Raw genomic sequence first — 23133 nt, forward strand, 5'->3', positions numbered from 1 at the left:
CTTATCTTATCTGCTTTGTCATTGCTTTGTAACACCATCTGTATGCAGACGGGGCTCCTAGAATATTAATTAATCTGAAGGGATCAAATACATCTTCCGGTTACTAAAGGGCTTTGGTGGAACTTATAAGTGCATCAAGTGCTGTACAGATCGGAGAAGCTTGTATTTCATATATTATATGATAATATCTACATTTTATGCCACTTAATATGCCTTTCACTACATTTCATACTCAAATATTGTACTTTTTCTCTAGTACATGCGACTTCTATAGTACAGCCCAACCAATATAGGATGTTTGAGGCCGATGCTAGTATTGATGTTAGGAAGTTTTAGAAATGTAGCAACAGTATAGTACATTTTTTCAAACATAACATACCATACAATATTATAATACAATAATACTGATGAAGGAACATGGAACTGAGAAGTTACACCAATATATATACGGTATATCTGGAATAAGCTAATATATCAGGCAATATACTGTAAGTGTGTCAAACATGTGACAAGTGCATTGTTATAGATTAAATACTGTTTGGGTTATGGTCATTAGAAATTGGCTCTAGTTCAATCAGCTGCTTTTAGTGGCATCTAATGGTGAGGTTTCAGATTGCAACCAACTGAAAACCCCTCACATCTCCCTCTCGGTTCAAGCATAAGGGAGACCTTCAGTGGTCATGAAACTTAAAACACGGGACCTTTTAAATGCATTAATATTAACAATTTAATAACGTTATTAAATTTTCCCCACAGTACTTTTACATGTGAATATTTAGTGGTACATTGAAAGTAAGTAAAGTAAAGGTTCTTAACATGTTTTCCACCACTAGCCACAGGAATAATGTAAGTTTTCTTCTAGTGTTAAAGACCTGAATTTAAATTAATCTCTTAAAACCTCTGTAACAATATAACTTTGCTATAGTCGAACAAACAAAACCACAAAGAGTTCATATTAAAACTGTTGTTCAGGCCCTTCAGTAACGTAATACTCTTTAAAGACATTATGCCCCCCCTCTGATGCTGTTGTTGGGTATTTGCTTAGTGCTAACAAGTGCTAAACCTCTGTAGGAGTCTGCTTTTCTTATATTATGTTTGTCTTGTCTTGTCCTGGCTGTTGTCCTTGTTGTTCTCAATGCAGTGCTGAAGACAGTGCCCTTTACCGCCCGCACAGCCAAACGCGGCTCTCGGTTCTTCTGCGAGCCCGCCCTCAATGAGGAGTACCATTACTAAGCTTATAGAACTGTCTCTCTTCTCTAAGGTTGCTGGAACAAAACATTATCTTCTTTATCCTTGCATGTGTCGTCACACCCTTCTCCTCTTTTTAACTCGGCACATTTGACTCTCACACCTCGGACCTGAGATGCGCACACACACACGCCTGAGTGCGTGTGTTTGTGTTTGTGTTTGTGTGTGTTCACGTGTTTCCTCCACCACCCTCTCTGAGCATGACTTGGTGTCGGGTGTTTTTTCTGCCCACCTGCATGCAAGTGTGACACCCTCATTTATCCTAATTTTATCAACCATGGCAAACCATAATGTCACAGAGGAAACTGTCTCCAAGGTCAAACTCTTGAACTCTGTAAAATAAAAATGGGTGCAGAGTGCTGCTTTTCCCTCGTCAAATAACAGAGGCAGAAAAGTTAAGCTGCCATCTAGTGGTGAAAACAAATACTGATTTCATTCATCACCTACATGGCAGGTATGACTAATGTGTAAGTGCCTGTGGCATTATAACTTTGCTTTTTTTTGGTGTGTTTCAATCAAAAATGAATGTTTGTGTGTTCATAATCACATATCCGCTGATTCAGCTTCTTGCATGCCGATTGCTTGCATCCCTGCGGCTTTCCCACAATGCATCCCTGCACTGCGCTTGACCCCTGCAGGTCACCTGCGCGTAATATGCTGCATGACGTCTCCATGTAAATAATCACATTCACATTGAAGCAGTCTGTGTGTGTGTGCACGCTACTAACATGCAAACAGGTTGTTTCACTGCGTTTACACCTGCTTCGTGTTTCATTCATTCATCAGTGTTTTTCCCCCGGCTACGTGCATGCTTTGCTTGTTTGTTTTTTTTTTGGTGAAAAATGCTGTTGAACGTAACAATCCTGCTGTATCCTGGAACCATATTTATTTTTATTGCAGTTCACAATTGCTCTGTACTGGACGTTTGAAACAGGCTCTTCTTCTGTCCTGCTGGTAGCCACTCTGCAAAGCAGCCTGGGTTTATAACACAGAAAAAAAAAAGAAAAGAAAAAAAAGACAATTATACAAGCTTTGATCTTTTACTCCATCCTCCTTCCTGCCAGTTGAACCAGTTAACATCCTCAAGCTCTGTCCCTTCTCATGCCTTTATCCCTCTCTGGCCTTTCCCCTGCTGCCACTTTGCTTTGCTGGTGCTCTCTTTAGCAAAGCCAGTGTTGAATATGTTAGGCTGACATGCTCCGGTCAGCCTCCTCCTCCATTTTTAACCTTCATTTTGTTCTTCTCTTCATCTAGCCTTAAAGAAGAATAATATTACTAAATTTCCCAATGTCCACTCGAGGGTAAGGAACTCCTCCAGTAGCACCCCTGTAGTGGTGGATGTGTCCCAAACCTGGCAAGCATCTCTTTATTACCTCCCTTCCTGTTTTACTGTCTTCTCATTTTAAGGCCCATCCTCTGTTTTCTCCTTCTTCACAGTAAATTAGTGGCTATTGATAAAACTTTTTTAGTGGTTCATTCACCCTTTTAAAGGGGATGATGCGTCTCGTTTTCACAAGATGCATGTAAGGTTTACAAGTCGGAAGCCTGTGGCCTGTCTCAGCCGTTAACACCGCCAGACAGCTGATCCACCAGGGTTTAGTTTTTTGTTTTTTTCTGTGTAAAACTCCCGCTGCTTTGAAAGACAGGCTGCCAGCACTCTGAGCATGTGGGCTCATCAAAAAAAAACGCCCCGACAAAGATGACTGACACATCTTTTTGCACTTTCCACTCTCAGATTTGAGGAATCAGCCTTACAGGCGAGCGGACGCTGTGCGGCGGAGCGTCAGGAGACGCTTTGATGATCAGAACCTGCGGCCGGTGAACAACGGCGAAGTGGTCATGTGACGAGGGAAACAGTGCATGTGCTCGGGGGGGTAAAGGGGGGTAAAGATGGAGAGGATGTGTAAAGTAGGGAGGGAGAGACGGGATGCAGATTGAAGGACGATAAGTGAAAGAGTGCTGTAGCAACCATAGAGATGAGTATGTATATATATTACATAAGAATACACGTTATTCCATGTCTGTGGTATAGTAGCTTTTAACTATGAAGGACTGGGACATGTATGGGACTGAATTTAAAGTGTCTGAAAGGTTGATTCACAAACCTTAGACAAGCCAAGTGCCTGAACTTATATTTGTGGGCTAACTGTCATGCTGTCTGATGGCTGTTTTTTTTTTACTATTCCCCCACTTTAAGCAATACAACTTGACCTGGCTTTAATTGTAAAAGGTGTGTAAAAGTGGACTTGCGGTGGCCTTAAGAGCCACGTAAAGAGAGATGCTTCCTCTGGAAACATAACGTAGAATGTATGGGACGCGTTCCCTTTAGCTGTTACAAATATTCCATCTTTGAAGTGTTGAGTTTGACACTGTAGTATCTTGGTACATTCCAGCGCTCTTTGTCTCCCCCATTCCTTGTATCATACAGACGTGCTCAACCTGCACTTTCTTTTTGTACATCTCATGAGGCTTTTCAGCTTTGACTTTAAAAAAAGAAAAAAGAAAAAAAAAGGGCTGCTGATCAAGGCACGGAGATCAGAAACTCTATATTTGTAGTAAAGTAAGGATGATGAAGAAAAAAAGACAGTCATTCATGTCAAAACAAGACCGGGCTAATGCGAATTGTATATATCAGGCATCTTCGCACCGGATCAAGCCTGAATTTGTAGCTCTAAATCAAACAGAAGTAGGCTCTCCTATTCACAAAAAGAAAAAAAAGTCTACCGTCCATTTAAAAAATGTAAATGTTGCATTTTTGTAGCAGCACAGCAATTGGTTTGGTTTCTGGGAACAAATAAAAACAGAGTAAACAAGCCTGTAAAGCAACACGAAATCCATTTTTTCTACCACACGTAGAAACCACATGAAAGATACTGAACCCTACTGGACGATCTCATTGTCAAAACTGGATATAACTTTGCATTACATCTCTGTCACCTTTTTTTTTTTTTTGTTGCTGTTGTTGTTTTTACAAATTAATTATCTTCCAGGCTACTGTGTCTACTCACTTTATTGTAATTTTAATGTATAGTATTTAACCACTGAAAGGATTTCCTTTAAGCTCATGTTCTCATCTAAATGTGGGTCATTTTAAAAACATGGCAAAACAAAGTACACAAAAAAAAAGCTCCATAAATGTACAGATATTTTGCTACAAACCATGTTTTTTTTTCTTAATTCCCATTACCAGATGGTTAATATTGTACATATTGTTTAAACAAAAAAGTTTTCATTGCCTTGTGCTATACAACTTGAATGTTATTTTAACTTATAGTTTTTGTTTTCCTTTTTTTTTTTGTATATTTAATTAAGCCAAATGAATCTACAGTAGTGCGTTGAATCATTCGTTAATGTCTCACAGCAGGAGGCAGCGGATCACTGACTTTTGTCTGCGGGTGTGTCACAGAGACGCCGAAGCCAGCTACAAAAAACACGCAACACGCGTGTGATGTGGAAGCGTTTGAACAGATTTAAAACTCTTAAATCAAACATTGTATCTAATAAAAACTAGTTTTCCACTGGTTGACCTGTGGTTCGCTGGTTTTGTGGCTCTGTGATACACCCTCCTGTAATTATCTCCACTGAAGCACGTGCTGCCGTTCATCTCTTCTCTCTCTTTCAACTTCTGTAATATTTTGTTTTCATGTAATAATTTCTCTAACTGGATAATACTGGCATGTTTTTATTTTGTTTGTTTTTTTGTTACTTTTCACCAGAAATGTATTTTAGGCAGTTTGTGCTTATTACAAAATAACAAGCTTTTTTTAAAAAATAGGTGATATGAGATTTTTCAACGAATATGATCAAATAAACTATTTACATTGAATATATATTTGACTGTTTTTTGAAAAGGACTGACTTGTTGCATGAAGAGAAGTATTTAAAGTCAGACAGTGGTCCTCAAACTGGTACGTAGAGGAGTCTCTGAAATATATATTTTAAAATAAATTCATTTAGAAACAACAAAAAAAGGGTTACATCTGGGGCAACTGGACTTAGTTGGTAGGTTTGTGAAGACGTCTCACTGAAGAAGCCTTAAGATTTACATTCATATCCAGTTGCCCCAGATTTAACCCTTCTTGAAGAAAGATGACCTGGATGACTGAGAACCTTCACACACTACAAAAATTAAACACTTTGTTTTGAATACCATGTTTATGCACATAGAGTGCATACATCCATGATTAGTAATTAGTAAGTAACTAAAATGTGATGTGGAGGTAAAACACCTGCGCAATAAATTCTACTTCCACCAGAGTTAGAATTTAAAGTTTTTGCTAACACTGTTGCATAAAGGTGTCGATTTAACTTTTGTCACTTCAGGCTGCAGTCTCTGGTGCTATTCAAGTATATTGTGCTTTGGTGTAAATGTGTTATATCAAAAAAGAGCTCGACATAAACGGAGCACAGATTTTATGCCGGCATGCAAAAGTTTCAACAGCAAATGAAGACTATAAACTTCATGAATGGAGGATTTATTACAGGAATGCATTCGTTTCAGGTGGGTCTAATTCTAACATACAGCGTTTGACTGATATCCACTAAGATATCTGCTGGTTTATCTATTAAAAGTTCCAGTGTGTAAGATATAATATTCATAACTTAAGTTTTAGTGTATAACCACCAGAAAATAAGAATTAGAATAGACGCTGTGGGTCCCATTCCATGTTTCTACAGTACAAATAGATACATTTCGTGTTTTTTGTGGACACCATAGTTTATCCTTCCCGCTACGAAGGCGACTACAAGGCTAGACGTCACTTAATCCTACACACTGGTCCTTTAATGAGAAACTCACTGTCAGTTATGTCTATGTGGTAGAAGAGCGTGCAAACCCTTTGGAGGGTTTGGTACAAGGCATTTCTGTCTCTTTAGAGTAAGAAGTCGCATATGAACTAATAAGAGGACATTTGCCTGTAATTTATCAAATTACAGACGTGATCCATTGAAACAGTATTTTATTACATTTCACTACAGTATGTCAATTTTAACAAATGCTCCAATTAAAATCTTTTTGGATCATTCCTCAAGAACAGCTGCAGATTAAGCTGGATCAAACCAAAAACATTTTTCATCCAGATGTGTCCAGAGATGTTATCATGTCGTGACAGTAAAATTAAACTTTTAATTGAATATAAAAAAACGTATTGGCAATGGAAAAACATGTACACTACAATCAACTAATAAACAAAAATACTTAAAGCTAACAAAAGCAACAAAAAGACAACCAGACCTTTAACGGCTGATCAGCTGATCAGTTTCCTGATATGAAATTAGTTTCCAAATAAGTGTGTAAGCTCAGTGTAGCACATTCCCGTAAATGCCAGAGAAAGGGTGTTATCTCACACAGTCCGCCCGTGGTGGTATGAGCAGAGCAGAGCTCGGAGGGGAATGCATGTTTCTTGAAGTGTACGAACACAAATAAAAGGCCAGCGCAAGTGCGATCATCAAGGTGCATCCAGCTGTTCCAGTAAAGTTCTTCTTCTTTTCTCCAGCTCGCCTTCGCTCAGCTCGCTGCCTGACGTATCCCAGCCGCCCTGAACACAACGCGGAAAACACACAGTCAGAGATGCTCATAAAGATGAAAGTGTGTTGTTTATCAGACAACATCTAAACAATCGTGTCTACTTCCTCTCACGATGACGGATAACAGACCAACTCTTGGCTGTTGGACAAAAACCTCCCTCCACGATCACACACACAATGACACAAAGCTGCTTTTCTGGGTTTTAAATCACAGTTGAAGTAATTGCACTCAATGAAAATATAACACTTTGTTTTTGTAATTATTCTTCATAAGTTAAAGTGAAAATTCATCCACTGGACGTGTGCCACATGAGCAGCACATGACAGAAGTGTTCCTTGGTCTGGTTCCAACAAAACGTGCAGTTTTATCTTGGAAATATACATTTATTATTATTATTAGGCACTGAACTAAAGCAAACTATGGTGAATTTGGGTTTTTTTTCTCCAGGAAGGCAAAGTCAGGACTGATATTCCAACAAAGGCAACAAGTGCTAGTACTGCTATCAGTAATCTCCACATCTGTCACAGGTGGATGGGTAATTTTTTGGCAAAGACGTGCTCACCTACAGATTTGTGCACAAGACTTAAGAGGAATAAACCGTTTGTGTGTGTAGAAGTCTTAAATCTCTGACATCAACTCATGAACTTACTGAAAAAACAAGTAGTATCTTTGTTCTGTTTAGTAATTTGTTCATATTTTAAAAGGGGAAAACTTAAGACTTATCTCTTTAATCCAGCTTTTACTTGGACTGTATTTATATATATTTTTTATTTGGTTAGTATTTGTCTATTTATATATCTTAACCATTATTTTCAGCTTATCTGTAGATTGTATTATTTGCTTTACTTTTATTCTATTTTTTAAAAACTATTTATACTTTTTAATGAGTTGTTGCTATACAAAAAGTCTGATTGATTGAATATTTTAAACGTCACTACTTAAATCTCCATTAGCTTCAACGTCCAGGTAACAGTTGTCTGTACTGGAATATTTCAACCCAAATCATCCCATCAGAAGATGTTAGTATATATTCATTTGTAGGTACGTGATAATACTTTTGTATTATGTTCTGCTTATTATGAACATGAAGCATCTCCAAGGCCTTCAGTTTATCTACCAGACAGCCCAAGCCTCCTCGCACATCATCAGTATGCCAAGTGTGAAGGTCCCTCAGGCCGACCTTAACCATGACAATGTGTACTCACATTTTTTCATATCCACGATAATAATAAAGAAAACAAACCTCCTCTTTCGCCGCTTTTCTTTTAGGAGACTTCTGTTTAGAGTCCGAGCGAGATTTCCCCCGAGACTTGTCGTTCTCTTTATCTTTCTCTAGGTCCTTTTCACGCTTTCCTTCGCGCTCTCTTCCTTTCTTCTCGTTGTCAGTGTCTGGCGATGCCTGGGTTTGTCATAATCATCGTTAGTGCGCATACAAACTCAACATGCACATCCTTCTTTCATACATACTGTGTGTGCAGTCTTCACGTGTACTTACAGACTTGTGACGCCTCTTCTTGGCCTTCTTCTTGTGCTTCTTGGACTTTTTATAGCTTCTCTCTGGTTTCAGGCAGTAAAATGTCAGTAAATGTCAATACTGCTGCACTTTCTCAACACAACGATAAATAAATCATCCAAGCTTTGAAAGCCACTCACCAGATTCTCCACTGGACGAACGTTCAGAAGGAGATTTGGACTGTGACCTCTTTTTCTTCTTGTGGTATTCTTCGTCCTCGGACTCTGAGCCCTGTTGATACATTTGGTAATTCGTAGATAAGCGAGGCGTGATATGGAGCATTGAGAGATATAGACAAAAACTGGTATTCTTGTAGATTATTGATTATAGACTACGAACCGATCGAGAGCGGGATCGTTTCCTGTGGTGCTTCTTGGACTTCTTTGAGTGCTTCTTTGTTTTCGAGTGGTGATGTTGGCATTCGTGCTGTTAAAAAAAAAAACATGACATGTAAAACATAATCATCTTTTTTTGCCAAGATCAGTTCAGCCCATTCTCAGGCGAGACAGACTTACCTCTAAGACATGCATGAAGTCTTTGAATATCCTTTTCCTCTCTGACTCCAGAGTCACGTCTTCAAAGGCAGATTCTTTCAGGAATCTCTCTCTGATCTGAAATTGTAAAATGTCAGTAGTACAATGACATTAGCAAAGACAAGCTACTGTTTATTACAAATAATTTAGAAATTTTGACTTTGATTAACCCCAAGTTTAGCATCATGATACTTGACATTAAAATGATACTAGATCAGAGTCCACGACGCTTAATCCTGTGCGCTATTTCATTTTAATCTTGAGCAAATAAGTGACCCTCAAATATGCAACTTGAGAGAAAACTTCTTGTCAATTGTGGAGGCTTTGCAGAGAGTTGCTGTTGTGACGAGGACTGGAAAAAGCAGAGCAGACCAACATAACAGCAGCTGAGTGCTGGGGAGTTTTGGAGAAGAGAGTCTGGTCAGAGCCAGAGCTTCTGGATGAACCTCTGATCCGGCAGGAGGATAGTTTAGTTTTTTAAAAAGTTTATTTTTATCTTTACTGTTGCATTTCTATCCGTCTACAGCAGTAAGCCACACAGGCTTTTGGGGTTAATAAACAAAAATAACCCCACAGTCAAACTTGTGCAAGTAAAAAAAGGTGGAATTTTATTATTGGTACTGGATTTGGGGGAATTTTAAGTACTTGTATTTTTAGTACAGCGTGCAGCACTAGTGGGGAGGGATATAAATAGAAACTGGTTGGTGCTGTGATGTCACATACCCCCTCCCATGTAGTCTCGGGCTCCAGTGGTGGTGTGGCTTGCTTCAGCATGTTTTTAAAGGCTGCTTCTTTTCGTTTCATCTTCCTGGCCTCCTCCTTCTCTCGCTCCCTCTCTCTGGCTTCTGCCTTCTCCAGCAACTGCACAGAAAGAACGGGTTACTCAGATCAATATGAAAACAACTCGGAAAAGGATCCAATATTAAGTTTTTGTACCTGAGATCAAAAGACACAGACTAACCTTGGTCAGAAGCCAATAATCGGATGTAAAAATAAAACTTCCTAAACCTTAAGCCAAGTTATTTTAAATGTTTACCAGCATCTGTGTTTGTCCTAAGGAGCAACAAATCTAAGTAGAGTCTTACACTGTTGAAAGCCAGTTTTATGTTTCCTGCATCCAGTGTGGTGGCTCTCTTGTCTGAGCTGATGACTGACCCAAAGTCGTCAAAGCTAGTGTTGACTTCGACCAGGAAGCCTTTGTCCTGGAGAAGGGAAGCAAAAGAACAAGTTGTTGGAAAATATAAAAACAAACCTCTTAAGCGGAAAATCTGATATGAGTAAAGAGATTTTCCTCCAAAGTTACAACAATCTTACCTTCAGAATATCTTTAATGATCCTCTTTTCATCATGGTAGCGGGCCTTCAAGTCCTCCACGTAGAATTTGAACAGATCCAGAGGAGTGGAACCTGTAGAACAGACTGAATAAGTCAAACAACATAGAGAGAGATACGCAGCATTAAAAACTCTAAGACTCTGTGTGCTGAGTGCTTTTGGGAAATAAAAAATAAACAAATTTAAAATGAATGGATTTCAAACATGCAACAGTACTCTGCTGTTTTTGTTCTTCATGCAGTATTTACACCCTGAGCTGTGTATGCTTCATTTCTGTGTTCGTGTCATGTGCTGTTGTCTGCATGTTGCATCCACGTGCTTCAGAGCATTCAGCTCATGCCGGGTGTGTGAAGCCATGTGTGCTGCATCCTGCTGTCCTACCCGGCTGGCCGAGCATGTTGGCAAAGCGGATGTCTGAGCTCAGGGTCGGGTACATTTCCATCCAGGCAGACATGGAGTGAAGCTGACCGTGGTCATGGAGCTCATCCAGAAATTTCTGAGAGAAAAAGGGGGAAAGTATGAATTCAGGACAGCGACTAATTTAGTACAGGCTGACTTTGAGATGCACGTTTTCCTCCCACCATTCCCCTCCTCTCACCTGGAAGGCCTCTCTGTTCTTGCGCTGTCGTCTCCTCTCCCTGAGAAGAGTCTTCTGTTTCTCTTCCTCCTCCTCTTTCTCCAGTGCCCGGATGTGCTCCTCAAAACAAATGAGAGCGTCCTCTTTGTCCATATCTGTGAGCAGATGACAACACAATCAACAGGGAGAACTCAGTGGGAGTCTCAGTGGGGTTTAAGTGAGATGGAAATTTTTCATTCATGCTTCTAACATCTGTTTCAAACTAAATGATGAATGTGTGCTCTCTCATACTCTGCAGCTCTTCATCCTCTGCAAAGGTAGGGTTGTCCAACAGGTACTGCTGGGCCTCAGACCAGGTGGTACGGTATGTGACGTTGGCCATGTTGTCCAAAATGTTCTTCAGAGCTTCCCAGTTCCTCTTTCTGAGCTGCTTGGCTTGCTCCTAGAAACCATTTGTAGAGGAGGAAACCAAAGTTGTAGACAAAGCCCACGATAACCATGCAGACCGGGAATCTCTTGAAAGATCTGAACCAAGCCTTACCTTCTCTTTCTTCGCAAGGTAGAACAACACATCTTCATAGATCTCCAGTCTGTCTCTCTCTGGTACACAGCTCCACACCTCGAGCTCAGCAAACATCTGTTCTGCTTTCCTGTGTTGCAAGCACACACACACACACACACACACACACACACACAAACAGTCATTTATATGCTTACACAACAACCCACATGAGGGCAGCATTTCACCAGCCAAATTTACCTGTAACACACTGGTTCTTAGATCTTAGTGCAAAACTCATGGAACATGGAATAAAAATGGAAAAATGGAGTTGAACTTATTAAGAGCCGCTGTCTTTCCTGATGTGCAAAGTGAATACGTCATTTCTTTGATGGCCGTTTCAAACTTGATGCTCAGAAGAGTCAGAAGCAGCTGTGGTCGACTACAGTGAAATAAGGTAGTAAACAGACACAGACACACAGACACACACACACACACAGTCCAGTCCGACTGCCTGTTGTGTACCATCCCAGATTACGGCCCCAGTGCCAACTGAACTCTGAAACTGGCTCTTTGTCAAGGTCATCAGTCGATCCGTCAGTCTGTCCGTCACAGTGACTTTCATCCAAATGCCAAAGCGAAGTGCGCTGGTGAACTGGATGTCACAAACAAGACCAAGGACCTTAAACATTTTAAATGCTGCAGGCATAATTTCCAATGCATAATGCCTTACTGCATGTTTATAATGTAAATAAACCCTGAACCAACTAAATAACTGAATTTAGTAAGAGATTTTCTAGTATATGTTGGAGTTTCTGGCTTCTTTGTTGCATTAATTTGTGGAAAATTCATTGATAATGATGACAAAGAGGCTAAAACAGAACGCCAACATTGTGAATCCAATTACACCAAGATATCATATGAACTTTAGCCCCAATATCAGAACTCGCAATATTGCTTAAATACCCTGTTAACTCAATTTTGACCTTGCAACATTATTTTATGGCAAACACAATTCAGCAGCAACAATGTGACAAGAGCGAACGGGTCAAAGCTGTTTAAGTGGAAGCTAACAGTGCCGTGTCTGCGTGATGCCGTGCATAAGCCATAGATGACCTTTCACTGATCCTATCTGGATAATCATATTGACAATTCGGGGAACCACAAATCAATACAGGGAAAAAAAAAAAGAAAAACTTTCTATGGTGAGAGCTCTTACTTGTATCTGGTGGTAGATGTCATCTTCTCATGGTTCTCCAAGAACCTCTGAAAGGTCTCTTTGGATTCCTTGTATTTGATTCTGGCCTCCTCTTTTTCTTCCTTCTCCGTTTGGACTTTGTAGGCATTGAACGCCTGTTTCTTCTCACTCAGTTTGGGAAGTGCACTTTGTCGATAAAGAAAAGCGAGAATTGGGAGGTCAGTTGGGCACGAGTCTCACCTCATATTGTAAATGAGATTAAACGGTTCCCAGGAGAATATCGTACCTGTAGCGGGGATCGTTAATAATCATTTTCATGGCCTGTTCCCAAGAGGAATTTGAGGACACACCCTGAAAAACAGAGAATAAAATGATAGTCATGATGCCTGTACTTATAAGAGTATAAGAAATTTATTCCAGCATCCAGCCGACAAAGGAAAACTGATTGCTTTATTGCATGTGAGGCGGGCAGAGGAACAATGAGCTGTGCTGCTTTGTCTCCATACATTTTCTTAATTACTAATTGATGCTTGGTTAAGAGGTGTGGAGTCGCAATAATTCAAAGAAGTGCCGCTGAGGACTTATGTAAGGACCCTTTCACCACTTCCCTCTCCCAGGGAGTGACTCCTTTATCCATTATGAACCGATTCCACCGTGTGCCGGGTCTTGTCAGTTGTCACAGTTATTCTAACTCACTGAGGCATGCCACTTTCTCTCACTGTCTTAATCCCAGCCCAGCCCTGTGCCTTTGATCCAATAAAGCTAATCATAAAGACAGAGCCATTAAGATGTTGCGGGGAATGGCAAGCAATCTCAGAGGAGAGCTTTGTGCACAAAATTAAAAAGAGCCTAAATATAGCAGCGTTCAAGGTGGGTGGCGCTAGGCCGCCTTTACAACCAAACACACAACACATCCGCAGCAACAGGAGATGAGGCTTAACAATCGTGCTAAGACCTCCCGGGGGCTTGCAAGAAGGGACAGGGATTAGATCCAGATCAAAATGCAAAGGATGCGTAGGTACACACATCAGGGAGACAGTAAAGATTAACCTTAAAAACAGACCTATGTATGATGGTGTACAACTGAATCAGCAAAACACTTGTTGGAGCTAGTTCGATGAAAATATTTAATAATAAAGTGGAGATCTTGTACTTATTGAGAGGTTTAATGTGGCTGTATTAGTGAACTAAATGTTATTAGTTAAAAATGTATAAAACAGGCAGGAACCTTTAGTGAAAGACTCGCTCGTGTACTGACAAAAACAACAAGCACGCAATGACTGACAAACTGCATCCACCTTGAGGGCAAACTGTCCAGATTAAATTCTTGGATATTTCAAATTGAGCTCCACTCAAAGTGATGAGGCACTCTGCAGCCCTACAGTGTTTGGTCAAAGATTTTAAAAGATTTTATTTTGCATGTGACAGCGCGGCTCCAACCAACCCACAGAATTAAGTAATCGTGGTGCTGGTCACAGCTAAAAGCACATTAGTGGATACTAAAGTAGTATGTCCAGGCAAGCTCGCTGATACAAGCTGAGTGATTTTGGTGTATTTGACCTGCTAAATGTCAGGTAATGTGCGCATGCACTACAGGCTGACACAGACAGCACAGTCTCTCTACTCTCTAATTCATCTACAGGTCTACCTCGGCTGCAGGAACGGAAAACCAAAGATTTTTGGTTAGATGCATGAAAATAAGGTCTGCTTTGTTCTACGACATAAAATATGCCAGTAAATACCCCACTTTGAATTTAGCTATAGGATCAATGTGCAGGATTTAGTGGCAGTTGTTGCTGAGTACAACCCCCATGGCTTACCCTATCCTTCCTAACATGAAGGAGAAACTACAGAGGCCACCAAACATGTGAAAGGCCAGTGTTTAGTTTGTCAGATCTATGCTACTCAAGAAACACAGTGGCCCAATATGGTGGAGTCTGTCGAAGAGGACCCACATAGATATAAAAGGCTCATTCTAAAGGTAACAAAAGCAAATCATTTTATTTTCAGGTGATGATACACTATAGTTAATGCATATTATGTTCTATTTCTGCCATATTCTGCAAATCGAGCCCCCTAAAATCGGACAGACTGGACCTTTAAAAACAGCGACTGCTAATACGTAGACACTGCAGAGGTTGTCACAGACGTTAAACGTCATCATGCCAAACACACAGCTGTGGTGGTGATGTTGAAGTCATGTGACTGTGATGTTGTTTGTTTGTAGCCTAAATGTATATGCTACAGTGTTGTTGAAAACTTTGAAAAGTGGTGTCCGTTTGTGAAGATTATCTTCCTGAACAAAACTACATTTTTGCTTTTTCTCTGCAGTATTCCAAAATCCAGTGGAAAAGTCCCATTGGCTTTTTGCCGAGGAAGTCAGGGTGATGTTCCAGGTTGGCCTACAAAAGTACCACCTTGCCGCACTCTATCTGACTGACTCACCTTCTCCTTCAGCAGCTCTTTGAAAGCCTGCTTGGCCTCCTCTTTTGTGTTCCATTTGTACGTTTTCTTCTGAAGTTCTGGGCGTTCTTCCTTTGTGACTTCAACACTGAGGGCAAAGTAAGACATTAATGTATAACCTCCTCATCCATGAATATTAATTATGAATATCAATTTGAAAAGGGTGCAGTGTCATTGCAACTCTGGTTCTGGCTTGACGTATATGGTGTATATCTGAGCACTGGAGACGGTGCCTGTCTCTGTATCAGACTTAATTGCTTACCTGACTGTGGCCTCGGTGGCGGCTGAGCTCTCTGAGGAAGTCACAGGTGCGTCTGCAGTCTTGACCTCAGCTGCGTGATGCACGGCCGCCTGAGACAGGTGTTCCTCTGAGACCACTGTTGCAGTTTCCGCTTCCATTACGGTTGCCATAGTGGCTGCATTATCTGCTTGCACTGCAGGAGCTGCTGTGGTACCGGGAGCCACTGCCTCCACCGTTCTGTAATCAGACCATGACAAGTCAAAAATCACACGACATGACCCAGTGAATACCAGGACAATGGCGCTGGAAAAACAGTCATATTAAAAAAATAAAAGGGTTTTCATCATGGTGGAAGAAATCGTTTTTAATAGCTGCCATAATACATGGCGCAGCAGTGAACAGTAAGGTAAACAGGAAGCTCTTACCCATTCTCCTCTGCTTTGATCATAGCTGCAATAGACAAAAGGAGACAGCTGTTAGGACACTTGTTTTCATTTCAAAGCATACTGCAGATAAATGCGGGAGACATCATATGTTTCTGTATTTGTGCTTCGTGTGAACGATGTCCAAAACCTCCTCAGCAGCCTGCCGTTCGTCATGCTGTTAAAGGTTCATCCATCGCTCAGTATTGACCATCGCTTCCTTTCTCACAACATATTTGACATCATCAGACAGTGGCTCTTTACCTTCCAGATCCTCAAGCTCCTTTGGTTTGGTCCATCTGGACTCCTTTGTCTGGGAGTTGTAATAATAAGGCTTCCCTGTGTCTGACTTGTATTCCTTCCAAGGGCATTTAGACAGCATTTGCTAAAAGATGGAGAAATAGAAGGGAGAGTGAGATATATAAAAGTATGTCAGACTTTATTTATATATGCAAGTGGGGCATAGTTGATATTAATATCGCACATGTAGACAAAAATAGTCAACATTTGCTGAATCTGGTACCTTTACATTAATTTGAACTGATAAAAACAAAACAGGATAGAAATTATGCTGGATTTTATGTGTAAAATGTGACTTTGCAAGTGCATAAACATGTAATACATGCTATGTAAGTGATAAAGGTTTGTACCTCTGCAGGAGATTTGAGGTCATCCGGTTTCTCCCATGTGGATTGCTTAGTCTCTGTATTGTAATAATAGGTCTTTCCATCCAGTGATTTGTGTTCTGTCCACAGGGACTTCTGAGGCAGACAAAAACAACAGATAACTCAGCTGTTTTCGTGTGACAGAGCAAGCAGCCGCTTAACTTTGTTTCTATTTTAAATGATTTTACAGTTGTTGGTTAATAATGTCTTTAACTTCCATGTTTCCATTTTCACATACACAAACCTTTTTTGGCTGATCTTCCTGTGGAGATCCATTTGTGGTGCTCTGCAGGGGCAAAGGAACAAATCAAAGTTTGACAAGTTGCAGTTTAAAAAAAGAAGAGAAAGATCCGAAGCTAATGACCAAAACTCAAAATTAAACTTAGCATATGAAGAGATATGTTACACTTACAGCTGTTCCAGGTGCAGCAGCTGTGAGGGAAAAAAAAAAAGCACAAATGAGTCAGAGGATGTGCTTCTAATGAATACAAAAGTATGATTTGTGAGGAAAGTGACAAATTAAGGATCTTACCTGTCGACTCAACACCAGGCTGTAGAGAAAAAGAAAAAAAGACAATTTCATTAGTGGACCATTTCCCCAGGAAAGACTCACAAATGTGGAAGTTTACATCAGCGAATCTCTACCGCTGAATGATGAATTCAGCTGGGAATACAGACTCATCTTTCACAATACACAGGAACTGACAAAGCTTTCCTAATTAGTACAGAAGTCTGTACCCTCAAGATGCAAAAATATACTCGTGATGATTAAGTGGATCTCAAACGCCGCCTGGATGTTGTCACATTTAATACATAAAATTGCTCATTTGCATAACTTGCTTACTACTCGATAAAAATTAACACAAGGCCAACAGTGAGAGGCTTGTGTGTTTCATTACGATTAACAGGATTTACAGCAGAACCAAGGCCAAAACAATACCAATAACAAACATATTGCGCGCAGGTGTTCATTTTAATTTGAATCAGAGAGTGTATTTAAATTGTGTTTTTTTTTTGAAACGGCATAAATTCATATCCAGCAGTGAGAACTTGGCTGTGCAAATACTTCATTTAGCATTTCACAGATTTCAGTGTATTTTTAAAAAGCGTGAAGCAGAGCGCTGATGAAAAAAGTAGTGAGGAGAGTTACCGGTCCCGTCGGTTGTACGGCCGCAGCTGGCATGCGAGGGGGCATCATCATCCCTGGCATCATAGGTGGCATCATGCCTGGCATCTAATAAAAGAAGCATCATGAAATATTCATCTGGCATTTCCATACCACCTAGTGCAGGCAGAAGTATTAAGACACAGTGTGAGACAGGGTGTTGGTGTGTGGAAGTGTGTGTGGAAGGCTGCCTGCCACTGGGGGTGAAGGTGAGACTGAAACTGAGTCTGCTGTGCTTATTTAATGGCGTGATGCCACAGCTTGTGATCTGTGAAGGAGCAACACACCAGACTACATCGCTTTACCACCTTTTCAGACTTGTGTTGCTGCCCACCACCCCCCACAATCACCCCTATTTATATGCATGACAGGATCACATATGCAGGCCAATTGTGGAAAGTGAGATAAATAATTGGGCGTAATTTATTTTAAAAAAAGAGTGCGACTACCTCAGCGGAATATCTACTCGACAAATTGAGTTTCAAAATGATGAACAAGCAATCTTCAGTTAATCCATCTCTTTAGAGGACGATGAGCATTATATGAAATAACAACCAACTTCTCTGAACAGATTTTTTTTTAATACTGAGACATAATTGTGTCGAGGATAAACTTATTTCATTTTTGTTTATTTCTGACCGGCAGCTCCATCACTTATGAGAACATTGCTAAAATAAGATCCAACAGGGAAAGAAGTACTAGCAGTCAGATGATCAGACAGGTTGCAAACAAGCCAATGCAACAATTTTACCAAATTAGCTTCCTCTTTTTTTCTTTAAAATGAGGTAAAACAATAAATGAATGCACTAATAAAGTTTCACACCCTCACTGAAGAGGAAAATCCACGAGTGCACTCATCTACAGTGAAGATTTTAAACCAGGAAGCCAGACTGTAAACTGTGATGGACACTGAACTCAACTGAACTAAACACATATGTAAACCTGATGATGGACAATGTAAATTTACATATAGGCTAAACAATCAAACCATCCTAATCCAGAGATCCGGAAAAAGGAGTGAGAGAGAAGGTCAAAAAGACTATGAAAATATTTACAACTCAGCTTTTTTTTTAATTTACATTGAAGCTATAGGATCACACCTACTGAGAGAGAGAGAGAGAGAGAGGCCCTGTCGCTGACAGATACACTGTGTAGACTGTGATTACTCTGAGTAGCTTGTATGGAATTGAATTACAATACAAGACTCTGAATTTTTCCTTGATATGTTATATAAGTCATAAAATCTGTCACTAGTTAGAAACACATTTGAAAATAGGCAGTGTGTGTGAGCTCACAAAGCCGTCTGAACGGCTGAAATATCAGCTAAATAGAGACGAACCTACAGGCTTACTACAATGCTCACCTGTCCCATTGGTGGTGCTCCCATAGGTGGCATTATACCAGGAGGGATTATACCAGGAGGCAAAGGAGTCATGCTGGGCGGTCGCTGTCCCATCGGTGGCATTCCGATGGGAGGGAAATGAGGCGGTATTCCTGGTGGTCCCATCTAGACAAAAAGGAAAGAGACAAGATGCGTTAGATTAGATTAAACATCAATAAAGACCTTTACTATTCAACACTTAGATCAGCCCTGTATACCAACTGGAAACAAGAGGTAAAAAGCTAATTGCCATAAACTGTCACTGACTTACAAATGGGGGAGGTATCCCTGAGGGCGGTACACCTGGATAAGGTGGCGCTTGGCTCGGGCCATTATTAGCCTCCGATGAAGACTGTCATGAATAAGAAACACCACAGAGAGTTAGTGAACTCACAGCAGCCAGTGGTGTGTGTAGTGTGTACTTAGCAGCGTGCTTAATGCAATAAAGCCACCGTTATTCATAAAAACGTAAAAAAGAATAAGGAGTTGTCGTCTAACAGGACAAGCCTTCACTTGCAGGTCGAGCTGACAGGTGAACATGAGCCGGGTCGGGTTAACCATAGAAAGCACCGGGCGAGCCAGCCAATTTGCCTAATGACCAAGACAGCGACTAGACTTCTCAAATATGTCACATTTTCTGTTTTATTTACTGGAATGCAAAATTAACAGCAGGGAATCTGGGACTCTGAATATTTAATGAATGACTTTACGTGAACAAAGACAAGACAGATGACGGTTTGAAAAGGACAAGGACTAATTATTATAAAATATGTGACGCTGTGGTGGATTTGATATTTGTGGAATGGTTTACACTTTTAACCAGTTGTTAGTGATGCGTGTGAAGTCCGTGTATGTTTCCGTCAATGACAGAAATCAATAAATAAGAAATTATTGAAATTGATTGACTGATTTAAATTTTAAGATCCCAAAACTAAAAGAGAAAATAGAAGATTTTTCTTGTTTTCTTTTTCAGAAACTTTATTATTATTATAAATTATTATTGTTGTTATAATTATTATTATAATAAATTATTATTAGTATTATTAGTATAATTTTAAAAAACAGGACATTAAATTTAACTTTCACTTGTAAAGTAAGAGAAAGGGGGCACTTTGAAATGTGGTCACCCTAAATATTCTTTATTCTTTTATTCTTTATTTATCAAAGGATAACCCCTTGAGATGTATCATCTCATTTTCGAGGGGGTCCTTGTAATCATTAATTACATTGCATATTTAAAATATTCTGCATACTGTGAACTCTTGACCATCCAGCTCTTTTCAGCCTATTTAAATATTTTTATTTTTTAGTAGTTCAGTTTTCAAATAGTTAAATTTTTTTTTAACTTCCTTATAAGGTTTATTATGCATCAATGACACCAAGACAAACTGCTTGCATGTGAAAACCTACTTACTTAATAGTGCTCTATACTGTGTTAACTACTACCACTAACTACTTTGTTTTGTGCTCTCAAATCTTGTATCTGCACATCTTGTCCCATAATGGACTATGCATATAATAACCACAAGAGTATTTTAATTTTCAAAGTTTAAAAACACACCAAACGTTACTTATATGCAGCATGTTGTATTCTCCTGTTCATGTCTCATTGCATTTTTTTTCTTTTATTTAATTTATACCTTTGCAGTTATTATTTATATCTTGGTCAATTACTTTTGTAATAGTATTTATATTATGGTCACTGCTCTTGCAATAATATTATTATTTGTATCATGGTCACTTTCTTTGCAATATTTCTCACACTATGGTCACTTTACATTACAATACTCATTTTATATCTCATGCCACTTTTACCCTCAGTACTTGTCTGTTTGAAGGTTGATTGTTTTTCGGGTTTATTGTGTAGGTTATAGATATTTCTGTCTGTTCATTGTGTTTTTTTGCCTTTCTCTACTTTTTTTCTAATTCTGTAGTGTATGCTACATTTTCCCCTGCTGCTGTAACGAGTACATTTCCCCGTGGTGGGATGAATAAAGTATCTAATCAACTCGCTGCCGTGATGAATGACTTCGGGCTCCGTCTAATTCACGGTAAAGAATAATGGTTAACGTACTTTTGCGTATTTCTACCGGTCTAAAGTTTTAAGTCGTGAATGCCCTTACATGTATTTCATAACGTTACATGTATTTAAATGTATCTACCTGTTAGTAGTCTCTAATTTTAAGACTGAGCAGCAGCAGCTCCAGGACTTAGTCTGCACCATGCCGCTATCTTAGCTCAGCGCTAACACGACGTGCTAACCGGTGGTGTTCTACGTCACGCAACTTAATTCTATCACCATGGAGACAAGGAGTCGGTTGCTAAGCAAAAAGCCGAGTGAACACACGCAGACTTTTGTCGTTTGTCGCCGTTTAGCTTCACTGTAAACAACAAATTGTTATGAATGGTTGTACTCACCATGTTGACGAGAGGGTAAGGACCTCCGAGAACTTCAGCGCCTCTCAACAACGAGCGCTGTGATTGGTCCAGCGCTCTTCGAAATGAGGAGAGGGTCAAAGGTGAAGAGTCTGCAGCGTCACGCTGCGTTAGTGAAGTGCAGAAATGCGCAACGACATAAACATCTCCAACACACAGCAGAGGAAGACCGTGACACGACTTTTTTATTTTGGCGCAAATTTGCAAGTGGTGGAAGAAGTACTCGGATACTAGTTCCTACCTAGTAATAATAATAATAATAATAATAATAATAATAATAATAATAATAATAATCATCATCATCATCATCATCATCATCATCATCATCGTCATCATAATCATAATAATAATAATAATCAGGCATGGGACCAAGTCACACATGTGCAACCTTCAAGTCACAAGTAAGTCACAAGTATTTTTTTCTTGGGAAAGTTAAGTCACAGGCTATGTCAAGTAAAAAAAGAAAAAAGAAAATAGAAGATATTTATTGTTTTCCTGTTCAGAAACTTTATTATTATATTATTATACATTTTATTATTATTATTATTATCTTCATCATTGTTATTTGAGTATAATTATAGAAGACACGACATTAAATCAACTTTCACTTCTAAAGTAAGAGAAAAGGGGCACTTTGAAATGTGGTCACCCTAAATATAAATGAATGAAATCATTATTTATGTTGCATATTTAAATAGAGTTGCATGATACCCACGGTACGCTGCGGTGCCAAATCATAACGGTTCCTACTATATACTAGAAATTCTACATGACAGTACTACCGTGGATTACTATACTACCAGTGCCAGTCTCCGCTACAAGTCAAGTCCAAGTCAAGTCACCTTTGGTGTATTGTTGTAATTTTAGCTGCAGAATCTGATCTTAATAAAGTGAAAGGCAATATATAAGTAAGTGTAAGTAAACATCACTGGCAAATGTGCCCAACCTGTTAAAAAAATATTTGTACTGTAAATACTCATGTTCAGTAAAATACATCATGGAATCAAACAAAACAGTGATAACATAATTATTAGTTATAATAATAAATACATTTTATATTCACATTTCATATTCTCATTGAAAACATGATGTGAATAACACTCAAGTCATTCAAGTCATCGTGTCTGAAGGCAAGTCAAGTCTCGAGTCTTAAACTTCCAAGTCCGAGGCAAGTCTCAAGTATTTCATGTTTTGTCAAGTCAAGTCACAAGTCATAAAAACGGTGACTCGAGTCGACTCGAGTCCAAGTCACTAAGTCTCAAGTCCCCATGTCTGATGATAATAATAATAATAATAATACATTTTATTTCATAGGCGCCTTTCTGTCACCCAAGGACACCTTACAATAAATGAGAGTAGACAGCAAATAACAGAAACAAACAAAAAGAACCATAAAAGTATATCAAATTACAAGAATACAACATTAAAAACAGGTTAAAATAGGACAATGCAATTGAATCAGTCAGGTGGAAAAGGCAGTTTTAAACAGGTGGGTTTTAAGTGCAGACTTGAATTGTGAGAGTCAGTTGATGTTCCTTATGACGGGGGGAAAAGAGTTCCAGAGCTGTCGAGCAGAGTGGCTGAAAGCTCTGCTCCCCATGGTGGTGAGACAGGCGGAGGGGACAGTCAGGTGAATAGAGGAGGGTGTGTATGGTGCTGCAGGCAGATGTTGGGTATGCAGAGGGAGGGATGTACAGGACAACGATGATGACATGCAGAATCTCTCTCAGCAGATAGTATGGATGGAGTCCAACTGCTAGCAGTTCAACATCTGGGCTACAGAGCTGTTCTTTAGTTGTGATGTGAAAGGGATTACATTATTACATTATTATTATTATTTACAAGTACATTACATTACATTTAGGCGTTTAGCTGATGCTTTTATCCAAAGCGACTTACAGGGAGCAATTTGGGATTCAGTATCTTGCCCAAG

General features: G+C 39.5%; 2 protein-coding genes across 9 annotated transcripts in view; one reads left to right on the plus strand and one right to left on the minus strand.

Annotated features, from left to right (window-relative positions):
* The window catches only part of fmnl2a (formin-like 2a), a 53281-nt gene extending 48270 nt beyond the window's left edge, over nucleotides 1-5011 (plus strand). For 2 of the 6 annotated variants that reach the window (XM_027291042.1, XM_019259850.2), the window contains 2 exons: nucleotides 2503-2602; nucleotides 2984-5011. In XM_027291042.1, the coding sequence (XP_027146843.1) occupies nucleotides 2503-2602; nucleotide 2984 (101 nt within the window). In that variant the 3' untranslated portion in view covers nucleotides 2985-5011. Of the gene's footprint in view, nucleotides 1-1141; nucleotides 1262-2502; nucleotides 2603-2983 lie in introns of those variants that run through there. The other 4 variants (XM_027291041.1, XM_019259849.2, XM_027291043.1 and 1 more) reach the window with 3 other exon arrangements.
* Nucleotides 5012-5797: 786 nt separating this feature from the next.
* prpf40a (PRP40 pre-mRNA processing factor 40 homolog A) lies at nucleotides 5798-21322 on the minus strand. Of its 3 annotated transcripts, XM_010730917.3 has the most exons (27): nucleotides 21183-21318; nucleotides 19036-19116; nucleotides 18747-18890; nucleotides 17369-17452; nucleotides 16751-16769; nucleotides 16631-16650; nucleotides 16463-16504; nucleotides 16204-16314; nucleotides 15818-15938; nucleotides 15557-15581; nucleotides 15153-15368; nucleotides 14873-14978; nucleotides 12714-12778; nucleotides 12449-12613; nucleotides 11272-11380; nucleotides 11022-11172; nucleotides 10752-10885; nucleotides 10535-10649; nucleotides 10136-10227; nucleotides 9907-10023; nucleotides 9545-9682; nucleotides 8804-8899; nucleotides 8628-8714; nucleotides 8429-8519; nucleotides 8271-8332; nucleotides 8019-8174; nucleotides 5798-6785 (listed from the first exon to the last, which is right to left on the minus strand). In XM_010730917.3, exons 1-27 carry the CDS (start codon nucleotides 21183-21185, stop codon nucleotides 6696-6698), a joined length of 2640 nt encoding a protein of 879 aa, XP_010729219.2. In that variant the 5' UTR covers nucleotides 21186-21318; the 3' UTR covers nucleotides 5798-6695. The 3 variants fall into 3 exon arrangements, with proteins under 3 accessions (XP_010729219.2, XP_010729220.2, XP_019115399.1); XM_010730918.3 differs by lacking the exon at nucleotides 19036-19116 and having other exon boundaries at nucleotides 21183-21322; XM_019259854.2 differs by lacking the exons at nucleotides 18747-18890; nucleotides 19036-19116; nucleotides 21183-21318 and having other exon boundaries at nucleotides 16204-16316; nucleotides 16464-16504; nucleotides 17369-17454.
* Between the last annotated feature and the right edge of the window lie 1811 nt (nucleotides 21323-23133).

The sequence above is a fragment of the Larimichthys crocea genome, chromosome XVIII, assembly GCF_000972845.2.
Source record: "Larimichthys crocea isolate SSNF chromosome XVIII, L_crocea_2.0, whole genome shotgun sequence".
NCBI lineage: Eukaryota > Metazoa > Chordata > Actinopteri > Sciaenidae > Larimichthys > Larimichthys crocea.

Bases quoted from the DNA above. Each gene is read 5' to 3' on its own strand.
- prpf40a (XM_010730917.3), bottom strand. The intron at 12,614-12,713 runs GTACGATATTCT...TTATCGACAAAG, and splicing joins ATTAACGATCCCCGCTACAG to TGCACTTCCCAAACTGAGTG. The intron at 10,886-11,021 runs GTATGAGAGAGC...ATCTGCTCACAG, and splicing joins AGAGGATGAAGAGCTGCAGA to ATATGGACAAAGAGGACGCT.